General features: G+C 34.6%; 1 protein-coding gene across 2 annotated transcripts in view; it reads left to right on the top strand.

Annotated features, from left to right (window-relative positions):
* Nucleotides 1–23,009, top strand: part of MTX2 (metaxin 2) — a 45,158-nt gene that overhangs the window by 13,953 nt on the left and 8,196 nt on the right. Inside the window, exons 2-4 of one of the 2 annotated variants that reach the window (XM_026697018.2) lie at nt 6,951–6,998; nt 7,987–8,033; nt 19,897–19,969. In XM_026697018.2, the coding sequence (XP_026552803.1) occupies nt 6,951–6,998; nt 7,987–8,033; nt 19,897–19,969 (168 nt within the window). The remainder of the gene's footprint in view (nt 1–6,950; nt 6,999–7,986; nt 8,034–19,896; nt 19,970–23,009) is intronic. The other variant, XM_087919900.1, reaches the window with a different exon arrangement.

Here is a 23,009-nt window from a genome sequence, read left to right as displayed (position 1 = left end):
GGACATCAAGCATCTTGCAGTGTGCCTCTCCATTTTTCCTCCAGACTCTGGGTCCTTGGTTTCCAAATGAGATGCAAAAGTTGCTCTCATCAGAAAAGGGGACCACTGAGCAACAGACCAGTTCTGCTTTTCTTTAGCCCAGGTAAGACACTTCTGACGTTGTTTGTTGTTCAGGAGCGGCTTGACAAGAGGAATATGACATTTGAAGCCCATGTCCAGGATCTGTCTGTGTGTGGTGGCTCTTGATGCACTGACTCCAGCCTCAGTTCTGCACAACTGTCAGGCCAGCAGTCTTTCCCATGATTGTGATTCCCACTGAACCAGACTGAGAGACCATTTAAAGGCTCGGGAACCCTTTGCAGGTGTTATGGCTTAATTAGCTGATTAAGGGGGGACACTTTGAGCCTAGAATATTAAACGTTTTCACAATATTCTAAGTTTCTGAGATTGTGGATTTGGGGTTTTCATGAGCTGTAAGCCATAATCATCTCAATTATGCCACATCATGGCTTGAACTATCTTGCTTTGCATGTAATGAGTCTATCTCATATATTAGTTTCACCTTTTAAGTTACATTACTGAAATAAATGAACTTTTGCACAATATTCTAATTTTTTGAGTTTCACCTGTAATCCTGCGTAGCTTTTTCTCTGGTAATATCATTCTACTAACTAGATCATATAAAACATTTGCTAGACCAATACTTGAATATAGCTCATCAGTCTAGAACCCGCATTACATATCTGATATTAATACAGTTGAGAAGGTCCAGAAATATTTTAGGAGAAGAATCCTCCACTCCTCTACTCGTAGCAGAATACCTTATGCCACCAGACTTGAAATTTTAGACCTAGACAACCTGGAACTACGCCGCCTTCTGTTCGATCTTAGTATATAAAATTATATATTGCAGTGTCCTACCTATCAATGAATACTTCAGCTTCAACCAAAACAATACAAGAGCACAAAATAGATACAACTAAAGATAAACCACACCAACCATATTTCCGCAGGAAATATGACTTCAGCAACAGAGTAGTCAATGTCTGGAATACTCTACCTGACTCTGTGGTTTCTTCCCCAAACCCCAAAATCTTCAACATTAGACTGTCTACTATTGACTGTCTACCCTTTCCTAAGAGGTCTATAGGGGGCGGGCATAAGCACACCAAAATGTGCCTACCGTCCCTGTCCTATTGCTTCTTTTTTTTCTTATTCGTATCCATTTCATGTATTTATAACCATGTTTATACTTATAGCTGTTATAATTGTTTGACAAAATAAATAAATAAATGATAGATGGATAGATAGATAGATAGATAGATAGATAGATAGATAGATAGATAGATAGAACGAACATAGTGTGTATTTTAAGAATGTACCAAGCAGAATTCGATTGGAAGTTATGTACTATATTGAATGTTATAATTTTAAAGGCATAAATTGAAGTTTAAGAGTTGAATGGATGAAATTAAAAGATATAAAGGTGTCATACTCCAATTAGTAACTACAGGGGAAAATTTGTTTAATTATAAAAGATAATATGAAATTGAAACAGGACAGACAAAAGTATAATTACAATGATTGGAAAGACACTGAAACTTAGAAAAAGATATATAATTGAATTTAGATATGAGATAATTAAAAACAAAGTTGAGAAAACCAAGGGAGGGGAAAATTATGGAGAAAATATTAAAATAGTAATAAGATATGGAATAGAACACAAAGATGAATATGAAATTGAGTTTGTGTCTGTATGAAGAAGTGATAACCCGGGATCATGCTATTCTCAAAAAAAGATGTTTTATTTGTATTATGTTTTTGTGAAAACCCAAATAAAATTTATATTAAAAAAAAAAGAATCATAAGATACTACACTTAGTGATAGTCATAGGTGGAAAGAGAATTTTTTGCAGAGAAACAAGACACGAAGAGAGCTAAATGGAAAATATATTAAGATACTTTTGTATATTCTTAGATGGGGCACTTCTGCTTGTTAAATAAGCTTAGAACTATAAAATAGTGTGATTCTTTGCAGTGATTTGTCCTGTGGGATTCAAACTCAAGGGAGATTTCGTTTATGGACCTTATGCTTGATTTTATCCCTACCCTCTTTTAATGTAGCTTAAGCATTATGGACAAGCATCACTTACAGATCAAAGCATCTAGCAACCAAATAATAAATTTGGCTTGATTTCATTATTGAACAAATTATACCTTTTTCAGTTATACCCTGTTGTGTGATTTTATTTGGGCTTGGAAGCTAAGCCAAATTGGGCTTGATAAAGGCCTGTGGAAAAATTGCCAGAAAATTCCATGGCTATATAGTACATACTAATCTGGAAAGTCAACAAAAACATTATTGGGGAATGTAAGAACTATTTGGATGTGTCCATGAAGTCACTAGGAATCAAGGTTGACTTGAAGGAGACTTAAACATTAATCAACTTGATGGATTGGAAACATGACAGAGCTAAAGCAGCGTGTAATATTAGTGCCTATTATTCTACAAATTATGCCTTCACCTATTGTTCTCAAGGCAAGAGACATGCTGTACATTAAATGTGTGTTTATTTTTCTGCTCTCTTGTTGAGAAACCTGATCCTTCATAGTTCCCTCATTCTTTTGGTTTTACTGATTTGAAGTTACGGTTTAGTTCAGAAATATACGATTAATTCTTTTTCTATGCTGGTGAATTTTATATGCATATGACTTGTTTACATTTATAGCAACAGCGTTCTCAAAACTCAGTAGGAACAACAAAGTATTTCTTTCAAAAATTAATGCAGTTCATTGATATTTATCTAGCTGAATCTTCATTTTCAGACATCCAAAACTGTTCATAAGAGTATTCTAAAATCATAACTTTTATCATAGGAACATAGGCAACTGTATTATATTGCCTCAGATTATTGCCCATTTAGTGCTGTATTGTCTGTAACCAATCTTTCCCCAACATGTCATACTTGCCTTGCTTTGATTCTTCTTTTGTATTTTTTTATTGATCACCTTGTATATCATTCAATGGAAAGGTCTGTCAGCGGTTCCCAACTTTTTTGGCACCAGGGACCAGTTTTGTGGAAGACAGTTTTTCCACAGATCAGGGAGATGGTTTAAATTTCACTTGCTCACCCGCTTCTCATCTCCAGCTGTGCAGCGGCTCAGTTCTGAAGGTTGGGGACTCTTATCCACACTGTATGAACAGTTTAATTATTAATGTTATAATGAAAAAAAGTATTCCATTATGACACTTGGATATACAGTAGTTAGCTTCTCTGTGTACTTTAGACTTTCTAGACAAAACGTTAATGCGGAGATCACACATGCAGTAGAAGTACATATTTTGAAGGCTGTGGTTTTCCATTTACAATATATGGTAATGAAAGTGGGTCCAGTAGAATTTAATTGTGGTCCTGAAGAAGATTCTTGAATTGCAAGAAAAATAATTCAGTACTGTGTAAAGTAGATATAGTCTGTTCACAAGAAACACTAATGACAAAGCTGAAGCTTAAATATTTTGGATGCACAATTCAAAGGCAAGAGTCACTGGAGAGGACTGTGATGTTTGCAAGGATCAAAGGCAATCAACAAACAGACAGATGGTTAGGTGCTACCACTGATGATCCAAGTTTGAGCTTATGAAAACTCAAAACATAAACAGGCATGTACTACACACATTTATATGACTGTCCATCTTAATTAAATAACACCAATCAATGAAAAAGCATAAAAACATAAACATACATATAAAAGTAGAAATAACAATAGAAGTTGCCAAATAAAAACATTTTAAAAAGTAAACATAATCAACACAAGATGGAAAATTCCAACTGGGCTCCAGTGATATCCTGATGCCTGGCATCCAAATGATGTGACACTGAATAGGTCACAAAGAATTGGAAATGACAGAACAACAACGTATCATTTACATATCTTACAGCCCCATCTAGCTCCTGTGCAAACATAATTTTAGTTCACTGGAAAAGTGGCATACAATTACAAAGCTGTCAAGTATTTTTGTTACTGTGGTTCCAAGGTCACGCAGAGAAACAGCATTCTTAATTTTTACTGATGGAATTGTTGCAAAAAGCACCAGCTGTGGTAAATAGGTTTAGCAAATCATTTACATTTTATCAATTACAATAATTTTATATCTCTCCTGTCTGTAACTAGTGTAAGCTGAATGGCATTTTGATTTATCTTTAGGCACAGATTCTTTCTGTGGGCAAGTCAATTAACATTGTCATGCCAAACTGCAAGAACGCTATGCCTGGTAGGATTGGCATGCGAGTACTACTGATACCCTGTATATTCATACTTTGAATAATAAAATAGACACATTCTCATCAGGAAAATCCTGTTCCCCACGTTTCCTCTTTAAATTTGCAGATAGCAACATTCTCTCTTGATATTTTCCAGATGTTTGGGATGGGATTACTGGAGATGATGGGAACTGTCAAAATTCTGCAAGTTTGGAAAGGCACAGCATAAGAAGGCCGATAGATAGTAAAAACAAAGTTGTTTGCAATGATTTATAAGGAGGACTCCGGTTTTTTTTTTTTTTTTTTTTTTTTCATCAAAAGTATCTTCACCATTCTCCCTTTCCAGCAACTTTTGGTTATAGACTGTATAACCCCAATAGCTTTCTTTTGCAGTGGAATATAAATAAACAAAACCTTTGGTACCTGTTTGCTTACATAAGCATCCTAGGTTGCTGAATTTCTCCTTGTCTGTATAAAATGCAGAATGGATCCTACAAAAACTTTCCTTTTACCTCCACGATTCTTTAGATAATCTTAAAGTATTACTTTTCCATTCCCCTTTTTCTTTCACACACTATAGACTATTCCACAAAGAAGCAAATTACACATTACCGATGTCACAAGTGTGGAGCATAGAAAAGCTTTATTGTGGTAAAATGTTAGGGAAAATTTAGAGCAGGAGTATGGCAGCTAAGATATATGGCAGTTTCTAGGATTTTTTTTTAACAAGCAGGCTTGTTGACTGGCTCTCAATTGCTATATTGGGTTTTTCTTTCCATCTATCTCCTTAGTGGGTTTTGGGGGTTTTTTGACAAAGAAAAATATCCCTTTTGGAAAAAAGATACTGTTGCTTTAACATTTGTGGGGAATTTGTTACCCTTAGCATAGGTATAAAAATTTTGAATGTTATTCTTTCACAGTTTTTCCTTGCTTATTTTTGAGTCATTCTTTCAAAATGATATTCACATTAATATACACATTATATTTTTTATTTACTGAAACATGTAGTAGCTTGGTTTTTTTTTTTTTTTAAATAAGCTTAGCTGTGCCAGTGCTTGTCTCAGTGACTCTCCATATGTATTCAATTACAACTCGATCATTCTTAGTTTATAATAGTGTGAATTGAAGGCACTAGGTTGGACGTGGGAAAGATTATGCAATCTAAAAGCTAATATATATATAATTTATTCTTGCAGTTTCTAACATTCTTGCCTCTACTTAGCAGCCTCTCTTTCTTCTTTTTCCATTATTTGACTAGCCTCTTTTTCTGCTTGTTAATTTAAAAAGTGTTTCTTCTAAATATTTGTGCTTTATTACACCTGATTTAACTTGCTTGTATCTTTATGCTCATTCTAGAGCTCTGCAGGTTTTTGATTCAAATCTCTTGGTTAGTGTAAAGATTGCATCTATTGTCTCATACCTTCATTTTCTTTGGCAGCACCTTATCTTTGAAGCTTTTCTCCTCCAGTTATATGTATAGTTCAGTCCATCCTATCCTAAAAAACATCATAACATCTTTATTTACCATTTCAGATTTAAACTTAGGGCCAAACTTTGCATTTAAGCTGCTGTGTTTTTGCAAAAAGAAATTGCATGTGCCTGTAATAATTATAAGCATTGCAGCCATTTGAAGAGAGAATTTAACCCTTCCCTTTGTAGTAGTTTCCTGAGCAAAGTCTCTTTTCTGAAGCTGTTCTGTACTTTGGGAAGGGAATCATTCATTGATATCAACTTTAAGTTTTGTTGGTATTTGTCATTGGAAAAAAATGTTTAAATATAAACATGCTTCAAATTTTTACTGGAAATATGAACAAGAGGGGACTTTTTATCATGCTTAGTGGACATATAAAAACTAAAAAAAAAAGGTTCAAATGCATACATTAATTCAGAGGATTTTAAAGATTAGTATGCAAATGAAGCCAAGTTTTTTTGGAACTGATTGACAAAAAGTTGGGAAAAATTCATAGAATTTTGTTTTTATTTATGATAACAGCAGTGAGGCTTTTATATGTACAATGATGGAAAAATTTGGAAGAGTGGATATTGAATATGATGGATATTGCTGAGATAGCAAAATTAACAGCTTTAATTAGAGAAAACACACTGGTTAATATTAATACCACGTGGAAAACCTTTTTTGACTTTTGAAAGAAATTAAATTGTAATATATCAGTTTGATGATTAGAAAATAATAGATGGTAGAAAAATGCAACTTATGTTGCAACAGAGTAAGAGAGATGTCAAACTCAAAGCCCAGGGGCCGAATCTGCCCATGGGGTGCTTAAATCTGGCCCACGGGACCGGCCTGGAAATAGCAAAGGACCGGCCCACAGTGCCTCTGGTAGCCGGCGTGTGAGGGAGAAGTACAATGCTGATCTATCCCGCAAGAAATCCAGTTTGACACCCCTGGAGTAAGAGGTCAATTTAAATTTATGCTTGTAATTGTAAGAGAAAAATCGTTTTATTATTTTCTTCATTTCCCCCCCCTGTACTTTTTGTTTTTTTCTTCTTTTTTTAACCTTAAATGTTACTTTCTGTTTTGGTCTTTCTTTAAAAACTAATAAATTAGGGTAAAGCTATGAAGTAGAGGAAACTGCCTCATCAATCTAAATTGAGCGAAAATCTGGTGTAAAAGCAGTAACAAATGCTTACCTTATAAATTGTGTTTTTTTTTCACCCTTCCTATAGCTGCTGAACCTTGGCCTCAGAATGCTGTGCTCTATCAGCCTTTGAAAGGTGTGTATTTTATTTTCCTCAATTAGCTAAATTTTCTTCATTAAATATGCATCCTTATAATTAAGTGACCCCTTATGGGGTTGAAAGGCAGGAGAGGCCTTGTTGAAAAGGGAATCCTTTACGATGCTTATCTGGTCAGAGGATTGTGCTAAACTTGTATTTGCCAATATAAACCCGCTATTCATGGCCTATAAGGTCCTTGGTTTATTATTGACTCATTATATTGGCTGCTGTAGGCAGTGTAAAATGATGTGGTTTGCAGGCCCAGTTGGCAGATTTACTGCACCAATAGCTGAGGCAGCAGATTTTTGAAGTCTTGTGGTAAAGTGGGCTCTCGATAAAAAGGAACTGTTAAAATGTATAGGCTAGGATGGTTCAGGCTCCCTTTAGCAGCTCTTCATATATCATCAGATCACATTATGGCCCCCATTTGGGGCTCAGCAGCCTGCTACAGTTGTCAGAAGACTGCAAAGTAATGAAGACTAATAGGTAGCAGCCCTAGTCTTCTAAGCATGGAATTTTTATTGCTGTGTACTTGTCATCTTTCTTTTGTGTGACAGACCTAGACACAGTCTGCAATATTAACTGCAAGCTGGGTTTTTTTTTTATAGGTTTATGAATGCTTTTACTTTTTAGCAAGAAGAATTATGAAGTTGTGGATTTTATTTCTATTAGGAAATGAGTGATTATTAATTTTTTTTGCCTATAATAAAACAAAAAAAACCTTAGGATATATCTTTTGTTAGGGATTCTTTAACTGTTGGGGCAATAGGACAAATTATAGGACACATCAGGAGAAATGTTTATGGGATTTCTGGCTTCAGGTTTTGTAAAATGGCATTAATGTAATGGGGCATGTGATTTGTGCTAAAATAGTTTGTCTCTCTGTGTTTGTATACCATTTATTTTTGCACTCATAATGATGTGCAATTATCAGTAGAGGAAAGAACCATTATTTTAAATAATTATACTGCATTTTATTTTATAGAGGAACAGATTTTGCTTTCTGATAATGCCGCCTGTCTTGCTGTTCAGGTAACTATAATTATTTTCTTATTTTGTGGTAGCTAGTATTTCCTGGAAGAACTGGGCCTCCATCCTCCAACAGCTTTATTAAGCCATGCTTTGTTGATCGAATTAAATTTTGCACTTTTTTGTTGCTCTTGAGTTTCTGTCATTCCTGTTTGATAGACACCAGTATTTCTGTTCCAAATTGGCTCTGGTATATTATTTTCTAGTAAGGTAATAGAAATATAATTTTTTTTTCAAGATCGTTTCTACCCCCTAGTCTTGTCAATTTCTTTCAAATTTTAATAATGCACAATATTATATATTAGTTTTATTCTAATGGCAGATGCAAGACAGTCCAGGGCAATATTATACCTGATGTATTGAAGGTTATATCTTCCATCCGTTAGAATGTGAGTAGAGTAGGCCTGTCACCTGTCATAAAGATTCAGGAGTGTTTTGGACTTCATATGAGAACAGCTCCTCTCTCCTGTTCATTAAAGCATAAAAAACTTTCTGTCTAAGCCTGAGAAAGGATATATTGTTAGTTTAAAAGGTGCATTAAAGGATGTCTTGCTTTAATTATTTGATTCAGATGATTTATCAAATCATGGTATCCTTCTTTAGACATATACTGTACCTTGAAAAAAGTCATGCATACATCAAAAATACGTCTCATACTTTTTTTGAATAATTTTAAAATGATTTCACCTCTAAAGCAGAGTTCTCTGGAATTGGAGTCTGATCCAAATTTCCTTCCATAACTGTCCATGTCAAATCAGATGCCAAACCATAAGCCTTCCTACTGGCTTTGTTAATGTTTTAGAAGATCTGTCTTATCTTGACACTCATGTAGAATCATCTAGTCTAATAGCTGTCATTAGCTTTATTTTCTATGAATTTTAAAGCTGTTGGAGTTGGTGGGCATTACTATATTGTTTTGTAATGTCTTTCGGAGAATTGCTTACATGCTGTATGCAGAAATATGTCTGCAGAACTTTTAACAGAAGAAATGTTTCATTTTTCATTTCCATTTTCTACCATGAGTACTGTGATTAGAAGTTACTTCAAAAGAAGGGTTAACTTCTTTTGAGGTAGTTTCTAATCACAGTACTCAAAATGGTAGCAAATTTGGCTACCATCATTTATTTTAAAATTGATCTTAAAGTGAGAATCGTTTAAAAAAAACCAGGGGACTTGAGTGTCTTCTTATATTTATGAATTTGGGCTTCTTTTTGTCCCCCTGTATTACACCTGTGGTTTAGTATTTTAAGAAGAAAGAAAAACTTCCAATAAATGTTTTATATGCTGTTATTATGCATACTTTTCTAAATTTCTATTATCTTTTTCTATTTCTGTTTACATATAAAACATAACACACAAAAAGCTACACATATTATTCTTTCATACAAAGTACTATTTCTCTTTTATCATTTTCATTGTTCTTTCTCTGTCTTTTGCTATACCCTATTTGTGATGTTATGACCAAAATTGAACGTAGTACGCAAATATAACAATATTTGCAGAAGAGCATTTTTGCAATTGAGTTTTGCATTCCTTTTTTAAACCTCTTTATCATGTTTACCTTTGTCACTGCAGGTGCATTCTGAGTTGGTTCTTTATCACTGCAACATAGATTTTTTTATTCAGCACCATTGTATCGTCATTGAATAAATGGTCAACAAGTGAAGACCATAGCAGCTAAAGAGAGGTCATATTTAGAAAAATTGAGAATTAGAAGCCTAGAACTTGAAACCTCATATATGGGAAGTTGGGATCTTCTTTTCTCAATGTGCAATGCTTTGCGTTTATATTAAGATAGCGGGCATTACATTAATTAAGAAATTTAAAATCATACTAATTGAAGTAAATAGTTTGCTTGAAAGGTCATTAAAATCCAATATCGTGTTTTACTTTTTAAGGGATACCTATAATAATTCCAATATTGCATTATTTATAAGAATATGTGATGTCATGCATCAAAAGCAAATTGCCTGTTCCAAGGACTAAAGAATGGTGGATGTCATTTTCTTGTGAATAAATGAAGTATGCTTGCTTGAAGTACAGGTAGTCTTCACAGATAGTATTTAGGACCAGCAACTCCATCCTTAAGTGACATAGTTGAAAATAAAAATAAAAAATCATGTGACTGCCTGACTTACAAAGTCAGTCAGTTCTGGCTGCATTTGTTAAGTGAGTCACAGTGGGTACAATGTCACATGACTGCAACTTGTGACTTCCTGCTGGCTTTCCTATTGACTTTGCTTGTTAGAAGCTGACTTGAAGGTCACACTGTGGGAATATGATAGTGATCACTGTGGGATACTGTGTCAAGTTTGGTCTAGTGGTTAAAGCACAAGTCTAAAAATCAGGAGACTATGAGTTCTAGTCCTGCTTGAAAGCTAACTGTACTTTTGGGCCAGTCATTCTCTTTCAGCCCAATTCATCTCAGGGTTGTTGTGGGGAAGAATTTTGTGAGGAACGTATATTAGGTATGCTGGTTGTAAGTTTTTTTATTCAGCACCATTGTATAGTCATTGAATAAATGGTCAGCAAGTGGCTGAGGAATTCTGAGAGTTGAACTCCATAAGTCTTAAAGTTGCAAATGTTGGAGACCCCTGGCCTATAGAACTTGAATCCTCCAGCTTCTTGGATGTTTCTGAGAGAACTTCAACTGTGTACTTAAGGGCTACTGAAACAAATTTTCTGTACATTAGAGTGACAGAACTTTATTTTGCTGGTACAAGAAAAAAGAGATATGGACAGTATCCAATAGTATCAGTGAGAAGTTAGGAATTTTTTTTGAATAATCTTTAGCGTGTTAAATCCCTTTTCCTATTTATTAAGAACGGAAGATATTGTAGGATTAAATGATACTGAAAACCAATATCCATAAGTATTTTCAGGATGCGTACAAATTTGACAGGAGCAACTTGGAATTCAAAACTGATTTATTGGAATGTCTAAGAAAACCAACTTTAAGTCTTCAAAGTTGTGCACAACCATTATAAAGGAGCTTAGGATGCAGTCCTATACCATACACTGGGAAAAAGTTTAATTTAATTCCAGTGGGATTTACCATTGAATAAATATGGGTAGGCTTACATTAAAACAATAATTAAAGCTTTCATGGAATAATATTTCAGGATAGAAAAAATACTTTCAAGTTATCATTTTATTCTTGTTTTTGAAAGTTTGCATTTGCTATATTAATAAAGGATGAAATATATTTAAGAAACCAAATCAAAACTGAAAAGTCCAAAAGAGTGTTATAAAAGATAAATTTACAACTGTAGCACTCTAATCCTATTCAGAAGCTACTTTGGATACAGTGGGGCTCATTTTGCCTACAAGATTGTAATAGATTGCACTATAAACAATATACATGGCACTAATTTAAATAATGCCTGTAATCCATGATGTTGCCCCATCATTAGAAATAATGTTCTTTCTGTAACTGAAGAAAGTATTATGTAATGAACAATAATAATTCAGTTTCTTATCTTGATAGTCCCATATTTCTGAGCAACAATCCCTGGAAATTCCTAATTTGGGGGGACAATTTCTCAGTGGATAGTAGGAAAGGGATAAATGGGGATTTACCAGAGCAGATGAGAAGAAGTAGCCCCTGTAGTAGAAGTGAGTCCATGTGTATTTTGTTATAGAATAGTTTTTAAAAAAATCCTTGATAAAGAACTGATAGTACTAATATATTTCAAATGATATTCCTGCATTTCAACCAAGAACCTTTAATCATCAAAATCACAAATAGTTAAAATCAAAGTTCCTTTCAGAGAAGAATTTTGTAGGTATTTCAATTCTGTTTTACACATGACACTTAAATGATAAATTAACCATAATATATTAAAATCTTCTTTTTTCAATATTCTTTGTGTGACAGCAGATAGTGGCCTTGACTATAAATATGACTTCAAAAGATATCTGATTTTAAACTTTATGGAACAATTTTCTTTGATGTAGGCTGATGTTATCACTTTAGAATAATCTGTAATAAGGAATATAGAAGTTATGCTTACTTGTACCTACTAGCTATTAAACAGTACTTAATAATACTTACGTTATCTTATGATTATGAATTCCTTGGTTTTTTGTAATTTTGGTAGTGGTTCTCTGCTTTACATAGATTTTGTTTGTATAGTACACTATTTTGTTTATATGGTTGAAACCATTATTTAAAGATAGTTTAGCAACAGTAATTGGATAAAAATATCCAACAGGTTTCTGATTGAGGTTCTATCTATCTTAACAGGTTTCTGATTGAGATAGATAATGGGAAATTTCTTTCTGCAAATTGGGGAGACTTTCACCAGTTACCAGTTTATTCCCAACCCCTGTTTATGTCTAAACAGTGGTTTAGACATTCACAGACTTTCATGGCTTGTAATTCTTAAGAACATCAAACACCTGCATCTATTGTAATGTCAGCATCCACTGAGTGCCTCAGCCATTAGGGATCCATTATAACATGGGGAGCTAGAATTGAGAAAAACATATATTTTTTTGCTCCCTAAATCTGAAATATCTTCCACTTCAAATTTTGCTTGGTAACTACTTACAAATTTTTTATGTTAATTGTTCTCTTAGGCATTTAAAGTTACTGTCTTATATGCCCTGGATTGTTAGGAATCTTTTCTGTTTCAATTTCTGTATTATATTGTTTTACAATGATATTGTAAGCCATTGTGGTTTAAGATGGTTAAATCAGCAGCAATCATTATCAAGTTGGAAGGCTGTATGAATTAATTATCTGTAGAAATATAGAATCAATAAAGATTCTAATCTTTAATCCAACAAATCTAGAGAATGATGCAATAGCCAGATTGGAAGAGTTAAGTCTACATACCAATGCCAAAGACAGGAGACGTAACAGGCATGCAAGCTGTTGTATGATAGCTTTAATTTCATACATTTTTTGGCAAAATATTGCAGATATGAAAAGGGAAATGTCACTGTTCAAGCTGGCTTTGGGAAAGGCTGAGAAACGAGAGATTATTGTTGATGCATACTGGATAATTGAGAAAATGAAATAATACCAAATGTAAATTATCATGTACAGTACTTCATTTATTATAGAAAGATCTTCATTGTATCGACTATATTAGTCTGTGGAATGTCCTTAGGAAAATGGAAACCCCCAAATGTCTCATTGTCCACATGTGAAACATACACATAGGAAAGGAAGCTATAAGTCTAGGTGGAACTTGGTTAAAAAACTGACTCTAGATCAGCGAACCAATAAGACAAGACTGTATGCTCTTATTCATTTGTTCAAGTTTATATGCTGAATATATATTGAAGGAAGCTGGATTGGAAAAAAAAATAGTGTGATTTTAAAACTGGAGAAAGAAACCGAACTGTTGACATTGTTCTGATAGCTGAAAATGCAAACGATGTGCAAGCTCCAGGAATGAAAGTCAAAGGGCACAATGAAAAAAAAACTACTCTATAATTCAACACAGAGAAGACCAAACTAATGTCAGCTGCAGTACAAACCTTAGAACTGACAAGACATTGAAAGGGTGGATAGCTTCTGTATTTTGTAATTGACTACCAACAGTAAAGGAACTGACAGTCAAGAAATAAGTTGCAGACTAGTATTTGGTAGACTTATCAGTGAAATCCTTGGAAAAATGTTTAAATATATCGAAACCCACAAAGTTTAGAATTGTATAGGAAGTGACTTTGCTTGTGATACCATGTGGAAGTAAAAACTGGACTTTGTAGAAACCAGGGAGAAGCAGCAACAGTGCTTTTGAACTTTGATTATTGGAGAAAGCTCTTGCAAATAACATGGATACCCAAATGGATCTTAAATCAGTTCAGAGCTCTCAACCAATGCACAAATGATCAGGTTCAAATTATCATATTGACATTATGTGAAGACCTAGTTCTCTGGAGAATTCTACATTGCTGGATAACGCAAGGGAATGGAAAAAAAGAGGATTGTCAGCAGCAAAATGGGTGGATTTTATTGCAGAGGTATAGTTGTACTGAAGTGCCATTAGGGAAACCTGAAGGGCCAGATTGGAACTGATGAAGAAGGCCTATCTATGTGGTTGCTAAGATTTGATGCTGGCCTGATAGCATAGGATCAAAACATGATTTACAGTTCTTTCCAGCAATGATTCTTTCTTTTCGTATTGTAAATTCAGAACACTGATAGTAATCTTGCCTTCATTAAGGTTGAAGCTGAATAAGATATTGTTCCTGCATATTGTGTTTTAGAACATTTGCAACATTAGCCTGGGAAATCTGTACTGTCCATGATATAGATGCCTTCTGTTAACAAACTTATAGTAACTGTATACTCCATTTACTTCTGTCTATTTATATCACAAAAACAAATACTTCAATCCATCGTGTGTTTTTCTGCAATGATTGACTTTCTGTCAATAATAAATATAGACAGGCTCAGTATAGTAAGAATCACATTACCAAAGAATATGTATTATTTCTTTAATTGTCTAATGTAAGTAAATTAAAACAGCATTTCTCACACTGATTAGTTACAATCTTTTATGTTCTTACCTGAAATTTTTCTTTCAGTTAGAACTGTATGAGATTGCAATGTTAATGGTTTTGAAGATAAGTGAAGTTGAACTTGCAAATTATTTCTCCTTTAGTCCCTTATGTGCCTGTCTCCCCCCTCCCCCCAATTCAGATAATATTCATCTCTCTAGAGGACATTTATTGTTATATAGAGGTGCAGGTGGAAAGAAAATATTTTTTGCCATATGTTACTAGTTGGCAGAAAGACAGTATTGGATATAATTGTATCTTTTTAAATAGGTTGAAGGAGAGAGTTCTGAAAATTAACAATTTTAGGCCTTATTCTTATTCTTGGTATGTTCTTCTGCAAATTAACAGTGTGCCTTCTTTCTCCTTAGTTTCTGTGAGACACAGTGGTAAATTATATTGTAATGAATAATGTATAATGTAATGAACTCTTGAATAATAGTTTTTCTCTGAAAGAGTAAGCATTTTGAATTTTTTTACAAATAATATAAAAGTTATTACAACATAAATTATCTGTGTATATTTTGTTGTGCAGTTTTTCACTTTATACATTACATTTTTATGTCATTTGATTTTTGTTCAGTGTAGTCTTTCTTTACAAGTGTGTAGGCACATTACATGAATAATGACATCTAATCTTCTAATAAATAAATAATGTAGGTTTCTAAAGTTGTCTTGAAGATGTCCTAGATGAAAGCTAGTTTAGAAAAGACATCAACTTGGAAGAAGGCATACCGATATGGAGTGTCTTTGGTCTCGGCACTAGAAAGTTACTTGCACATTTACTACCAGACAATGTTTGTCTTGGAACACTTCAGATGGCGAAGTCTGAAAAATATGAGGCTGAGGGCCTAGTACTTCTCTGTTTTTCCGTTGGCTGGTGTTCCAAATTCATGATTAGATGCATACTTCGTTTGAGACAGTGAAATAAAGTTTCTCAAGGGCTACCCAAAATTCTTGAAGAAAAAATTGTTTCCTTTGAAAAAAAAAATTCTTAAATAACTTTAAGCATTATGCGTACAAACTTGGTGATATTAGAAATATGGATAAAATTGAGGCAGTTCAATTACAATTGACAAGTATTGGTAAAAAAGAACAATTTTAATTAAATCATTGGGAAATCAAAAGAATCATTTTACTGTGATTCATGTTTAACAAGTGGAACTAAGATCTATCCAGATACTATTATGAAGTGAAAAAGCTCTCAAAGCCCCCCGCCGCCGTGTGTGTGTGGGAGAGAGAGAGTGAGAATGAATGCGTGTTCCCATGGAAAACGTTGGACAAGTATGGTACAAGATACTGGCTTGAGGCGGTTTGGGACAAATGGCTTGGTCCTGCTTTCAAAAAGAGACCTTCCTTTCTCATCTGGAACATGTTTTAGAATACATGTTACAGACAATATTTGGCATGCACAAGTTAAGGAAAAGGTATGTTTTAAAGAACCAAATATAGAAGTGATAGAAAAATGGATGAATGATACATGGGCAAATATTTCTTTGGATATGGTTTGAAGTGTGGCATCAACAATGCCATGGATCAGGGGTGTCAAACTCAAGGCCCGTGGGGTCCTTAGATCTGGCCCATGGGGCCACCCTGGAAATGGTGAAGGATTGGCCTGTGGTGCCTCTGCCAGTGAAAATGGAGCTTGGGAATGCCACATGCAGCCCTCCCAAGCTCTGTTTTTGCTGGCAGAGAGTTGCAAGAGGCCATCGCAGCCAAAAATAGAGCTTGGTAGCCCGTTTTCACTTGCAGAGCACTTGAGCCACCACTGGCGCCCCCAACACAACTGATGTCAAGCTGGCCATGCCCCCTGGCCATGCCCCCCCCCAGGTCAAACACAACCCCGAAGCAGCCCTCAATGAAATCGAGTTTGACATCCCTGCCATGGATGGAATAGAAGATGATGCAATGCCAGAGCAGATGCCAGTGACAAAGATGAAGGTGAGGAAAATAGAGGTGATGCTGTATTACAATATCTGAATATCTTTTTGCATTATCAGATGATAAAGATGGAGATTTTTAAACATTTTGATAATTTTTGTATGATGTTTTCAGTAAATTTTAAAGGACTTCATTTGTTTTTATATTTTTTATCAACTAAGTTCGTTTTCTAAAACAGATTCCATTTTAAATATGGGTTGTTCTGGATGACATATTTTTCATGGTAGATATATTTTGGTTGCAATTTTGAGGGTCAGCTTATCCTCAGATAGATTTATCTGTGATGTATATGGTATGAAAAAAAACCAAAGATTTTTTGGGGGCAACAATGTGTACATTCTGAAATGAGGATTTTAACAGAGATTTTACAAATTGCTGCAGAAATATAATTGAAGAAACTTAAGGCAGAACTAGTGAGACAGAAATCTGTTACATTAAATTCTCTCTGAACCTATCCAGAAAGAAGATAATAAGAGTCAGTGAGATGGTCAACATGAAGAGGAGTCTCTGGTTCCTGTTTTTCGAATATGCTCTGTAGATTCTTTCTTCACTCCATTTTTTATAGGATTGTTAATATTTTACCCTGCCTTCTGTTTGTGTACTTCCTGCTGAGAAATAAAGGGGGAAAAATACTGTAAAGTAATTCCTAATATTTTTCTAGTCAGGATATGCAGTTATAGGTTTCAAACATTTGGAATTTTAGGATCTGTTGTTTGATATATTCTATTTCCTATTTTGGGACTGGAATGGTAATTTTCTGTGATAAATATTCTCAGGATTGTAGAGATTATACAGACATGCTGATTGCTTTACTATGAATCTGACTCAGATCACTATTCGGGCAGAAATTATTTTCTCCCCTTTAGATAAATTCTTTTGTGCAATACACCTGTATTTCTCTCTCTCTCTCTCATATCTGATCTCTCTATATGTATACATATTTAAAATTGATTTGTATATATACATATGTGTAAAAAGACAAACTCACATTTAACCGTTTTGTTCTTCTAAATTATATATTAGTAAGTATAGTCAGTTGTTTTATCTCAGTTGCTTTCCAGCTTTCAGTGAAATGAATATTCAGAAAGAAGCTTCGCTGCTTCATCTTTGGAAAGAATGGAAAAGTAATACAATGTACATAGGAAGTAACAATGCCAGTTGCTTTGTAAACTTAGTGTTTTAATGGAAGGATGCTAAACTTTTTGGGGAGTTAAGGATGTAACATCCTTTGTATGATGTGCCTGCACTGCAGGTAAAAGCATCAGCATGGACAAGACCAAACTAAATTTGATTTAAATCAATATATTGAAATGTATTTAAGTGTAGTATGATATCATACAGTCCTGGGATGTCTGAATCTGTACCCTTGTTAAAATTGAATAGGGAGCATCACATGGTCTTCCTCCATGGCTTGATGATGTAAATATAGTAATTAAATGATACGGTAATATATCCCATATAGCTTTCCAAGTTATATTGTGTATGTATATGAAGAAAGATGATGGAGTTTAGTCACCAAGCATAAGCATAACATAGAAACATAAACACAATTAAAGTAAAACCTGAAAGAAACTTTCATGATGCATTGGAAGCTCATTAGTTCTTTATAGTGAGAAGAAAGATCATTTTTCTCTAAATGATTAGTGTGTGTGTGTTTTTTTAAACAGGCTGCTCCAGACTATCTGATTTTCATTTTACTGAGTTGTGTTTCTTTTAGTGCGAATTTATAATTTCAGTTTGTGATTTGAAACTGTAATTGTGTTGTAAACTGGAAAGAGACCGAACATTATAATGCAAGTCTGACAATCCATTCTTTAAGTAGAATAATAGCTGAAATTCTTCATGATTAGAAATACAGTATCAACATAATCGATTTAACAACATTACACCGGAGCTGAAAATAGACTGAAATCCCAAGCCAGGCATCTACCGTGGCTGAGTGAAACATCTTTCATATGGTTCTAAGATGAAATTACTCCTGAATGAATAGCATCTTCATTTATCTTCAAAGCCTCCTCTGTGGTACCAGTGAATGTACTCTTCACACATTCTGCAGCAGGAATTACATTACAGCAGCATTCCAGGGTAGTATAAAACTGATTGTTCTGGAAAATGAACCTGGCTTTGCAATAAATTACATTTGCAGGTACAAAAGAACGTGTTACTTTGTTTCAAGTAGTCACAAATATAATTAAACTCTTAATTTATGTTAAACTACAAATGCGACCATTATCATAACTGCATTAGGCATATACTCTATCATTCCAAGAATGATATTGAACCATTTTCATTTATAATTTTAGACAGACGTTGCAATTTACAGCATCTGCCACTGCTTGATAGGAAAACTGGAATATTTTGTGCATTAGTTCATGTTGTATAATTTCCACTTTTTTCCACTTGTCATTTTTTTAATGAAAGAAAATGCAGATTCCCCTTCAGTGTCTGCATATTGACATTCTCTACAGCCGTATTTTAAATATTAATCATTACAGTACTACTAGGACTGCCTTTGATTTATTTATAAGATAAATATAATAATATGCAATTCCAGAAAAGCTTTGGTGCTACTCAAAATATCTGAGCTTGGAATCTTTCTTCATACTTTATGGAAATCTCCCCTCTTCATGTAGTTTTGTGGGAATAGGTTTATGGAAATTTTGCTTGTCTAGAATGTGTATTCTGTTGTGGAAGAACCTGAGAACCAAAGCAAAAGGTTTATTAGGGAGCAATACTTTTGCCATTGCTGCCCACTGTTTCTCATTTTCAGGTATAGCCACAAAGTCTGTTTGATTGGTCTAAGACTTTTGCTGTTTTAGGAGTGAGAAATTTCTAAATAGAGATGTCTCCTAGGGGATCCTTACCCACAGTTAAAGCTCCTAAGCTTCTAGTCCATTAGGAGAGCCAGGATTTATTTTTCAGTCAGCTCGAGTTTGTATAATGCAAGGTACATATTGGCAGCTTTACATGATGTAGATTGGGCACCTTTAATTACAGTTAACAGAAGGACAACAGAATGGCATCTTTTTAAAAATGTGAATTGGGCTACACTTTAATTCATTTTAAACCAACAGTAATCGTTATTATCAAAACGGAATGTAAAGTTTTTTGTGTGCGTAGTTTTTTTTTAAGAGAGAGGTTATCACAGTAAAGTACAAGAAAATGGAGATGCTGTATATTTCAGATTGCTGTAATTCTCTCTTCATTTATAGTTGCGTCCAGAGTGGTGACTTTGTGATAAGTGCAGTGTTAAACGCCAGTACCTAGAAGTATGGTTCTCCTACTTATCTATTTTGGAAAATAATGATAAGTAAAGGAATATTTCTTGTGGCTTAAAATTACAAATGCTAAAAAAAAATGTTTTGCTTTCTTATAATGTGGAAAATTTTAATTTACTCTTCTTTATTTTCAGGCTTTTTTACAAATGTGCAATCTGCCAGTCCAGGTGGTTTGTAGGGCAAATGCAGAATATATGTCCCCATCTGGTAAGTGTACCAATCATTTACACTACACCTGTGCTTGGAAACTATGGCAACAGTATCTCATCTTGGAGATTGGTTGGAGTTACCGTGTATGCAGTAGCTTGTTTCTTGTTATGCTCCAGATTTTTTTTCTTGCAAGATACAGAAATAATACCTTTTCATAATTAAACTGTATTAAACGGCAGTATTGTAAGGCCAAGGTAAACATACTGCTAACAGTTATATGTTTTTAAATGTGAACTGCCTTAGTCAAGATGGAAGTAGATGGAAGAGTCTGGTTTTAACATTAGATGATATGACCTGTCTCCTTTCTTACATTTGAGCAGCTTTTTCTTTTAATACCCTAACAAAGATTACTTTACAGAATTGAGCTCTCAGAATGATTGAAGAGAGAGAGCACAGATGGAGGTAACAAATTATTGTATACATCCGTATGTACCCATTTCAGGTTTTATAAGCAGGTCCTCTTTAACATCCTCTTCTAATTTGGGGCAATTCTATATTCATTTGAGGCTTATTATCTATTGAAGGGGGTATGTTCAGAAAGGAGTTTCCCACACTTCATTGTACATGAAGAGTAGGACTATCATATCTGGCTTGCAAAATCCAGGCAACCACTAAACGTCAACAAAGAGATAATGAAAAATATAACTCTTTGCTTCCACCTAGAGGTCAGCCAGATCTTTGCAGAGTAAATACTGTAGCATACCTGCATATTCGCATGCAGACATAACTTTCCTCATTGCAGGAAACAAGATGTGTGTGCAGTGGGCACAGCTGGGCTTCTTAACAGTGAAATCCATGCAGGCTAAAAGATGCTTCGACTGAGTATCGTGGGACTGAATTCACTGAGACGTATTCTCCTAAATTTCATCATCTGGGCATGTCCCCTTATGGCCTAGAACTATTGGGAATATGTACATTGCTTTCTATGAAGATAGCCTGCTAATTAGCCAATAATGTGGCGTGTTCTTATTCCCCATTAACTGTGGTAAAAGGAAATAAAGCAAAATTCAATGTTAATGGGAATATTTTTCCCCCCAGTTTTTGAGTTGGCAGGTTGAAAGCATTTCCTGCTGCCTACCGCAAAAGCCTTTTTATCATGCATTATCATATGCATGCTTTCCTATAAATTAGTGCTTGGATAAACAGAGCTTCTGTGTACATAACATTGTGGCAGAAATTGTGGTCCTAATTCTACAAGTCCAAAATCAGAACCATGAATGCATTTTCCTCTTTTTTTATGAGATTCCACATTTGAGGACAGCTTGCTTGGCGCTGCACTCTTTCTCTCCATCTGTTAATAAGAGGGCACTTAACTCGCACCTTGTGAGAGCGCTGATATGCTGACTCTTGCTGTAGGAACACCACAGGCTCATTCTGTATACAATATAGGAGTTCCATAGAAGTAAAAGCTTGATTGATAGGACCTTAAAGAGGTCTAGAAGTTCAAAAGGCCCTGCGTTCCTTTTGCAGTGTGCAGAGTGCAGAGGCTTGCTTGCAATTCTTTTTTTGAGCCAGTGGAACTGTCAGTGACCAAGATTTTATTTTTCCCTTAATAAAAGTAAAAGCAAGAATATTCCAAATATCCGTTGGACAATATCTAACCTTCACAGTTATTTGTGTAGTCCTTCACAGAAGAGACTGACCTTGCAGGTAGTTCTTGATTTACCACAGTTCATTTAGTGACTGTTCAAAGTTACAACAGCACTGAAAAAAAGTGAATTATGACAGTTTTTCACATCCCCATGATCATGTGATCAAAATCCAGATGTTTGGCAGCTGGTTCATACTTATGACCATTGCAGTGTCCCGCAGTCATATGATTAGTTTTTGCAACTTTCTGACAAAGTCAGTGGAAAAGGCAGATTCACTTAACAACTAGGCTACTAACTTATCAACTGCAGTGATTCATTTAACAGCTGTGGTGAGAAATGTCATATAATGGGGCAAGTCACCTAACAAGTTCTCATTTAACGACATAAATTTTGAGGTCAATTGTGGTCGTAAGTTGAGGACTACCTATATTTCACAGCAAGAGATTTTAGGATTATAGCTTTTCAGTGTCAACAAAGGAACATCAAGCCACCTAAGTTCACTGCTTGCTCAATTTCTGATGAGGTTGTCACTAAGGTATGAGCACAGAGTTAGCACAGATAACTATTTTTATTAGAATTATAGGGTGATAGCTTTATTATAGCTAGGTCAAAAGTCATTAAAGAGTACGTACATAAAAGAATTTTTCAGGACTTTTTATTGGGGTATAGGAAGAAGTAGAGGAAAGTAAAAATTAGGTTACCGTTGGTGCTTTAGTGACTGAAGTTTTCAGTGTCTCAAAATGAACATTTTACATTTCATAGGAAAATTAGTAATGGATATCAGATTATATCTAGTAGTTTTGAATAAAAAGTAATAGATACATGTCTTTCCCCCCTTTTTGAAAACACAAAGACTGGCTAGATCACCAATGCATCTCTTGCCAGAAGTTACCCTGAATGCTGTTCATGGGTATTATTTTTTTAAACTCTGTATGTTGTGTATTTTACACAGCTTCTGTGAAACTGACACAGTACTATATTTTAAAGTCCAGCAACTTTAGTATTTGGAACAAATATGAAGTGGCGGGATTTTGAGACATTTGTTTGAACAGTCTTTGATTTGTTATTAATGTACTGTGTGGAGGCTAGTTGATTTTACAGTTGCATCTTCCTGGACCTCTGGAAGAAATATGATCTATTTTTCAGTCAATTGATGGTGCAGATTCATACCAAAACAAAATATGCATGCTTGTGCATATGTATGCATGTGCAGTAGCCTTTCTGCTAATAACTGATGCTCAGGGTAGTTATAGTCTCGATCATGAATCCTCAAACAGGAGAAAATTTTTGTCATTTGGGGACTTTGGTTTACAAAAGAATCAGAAGTAACTGTGTAGAAGCTTTTACAAAGAAATGTGGCCTGACATAAACTGTCCATCCCCAATAACTCTTCTGTGTGAATAAGAAGCACTTGTGAATAAGAAGCTACCAGAATTCCCTGAATG

Source organism: Pseudonaja textilis, chromosome 1, assembly GCF_049901715.1.
Source record: "Pseudonaja textilis isolate UNSWEBS1 chromosome 1, rPseTex1.2, whole genome shotgun sequence".
Classification (NCBI taxonomy): domain Eukaryota; kingdom Metazoa; phylum Chordata; class Lepidosauria; order Squamata; family Elapidae; genus Pseudonaja; species Pseudonaja textilis.
The sequence above is the reverse complement of the archived record's forward strand: the minus strand, read 5'-3'. Positions and strand labels throughout refer to the sequence as shown.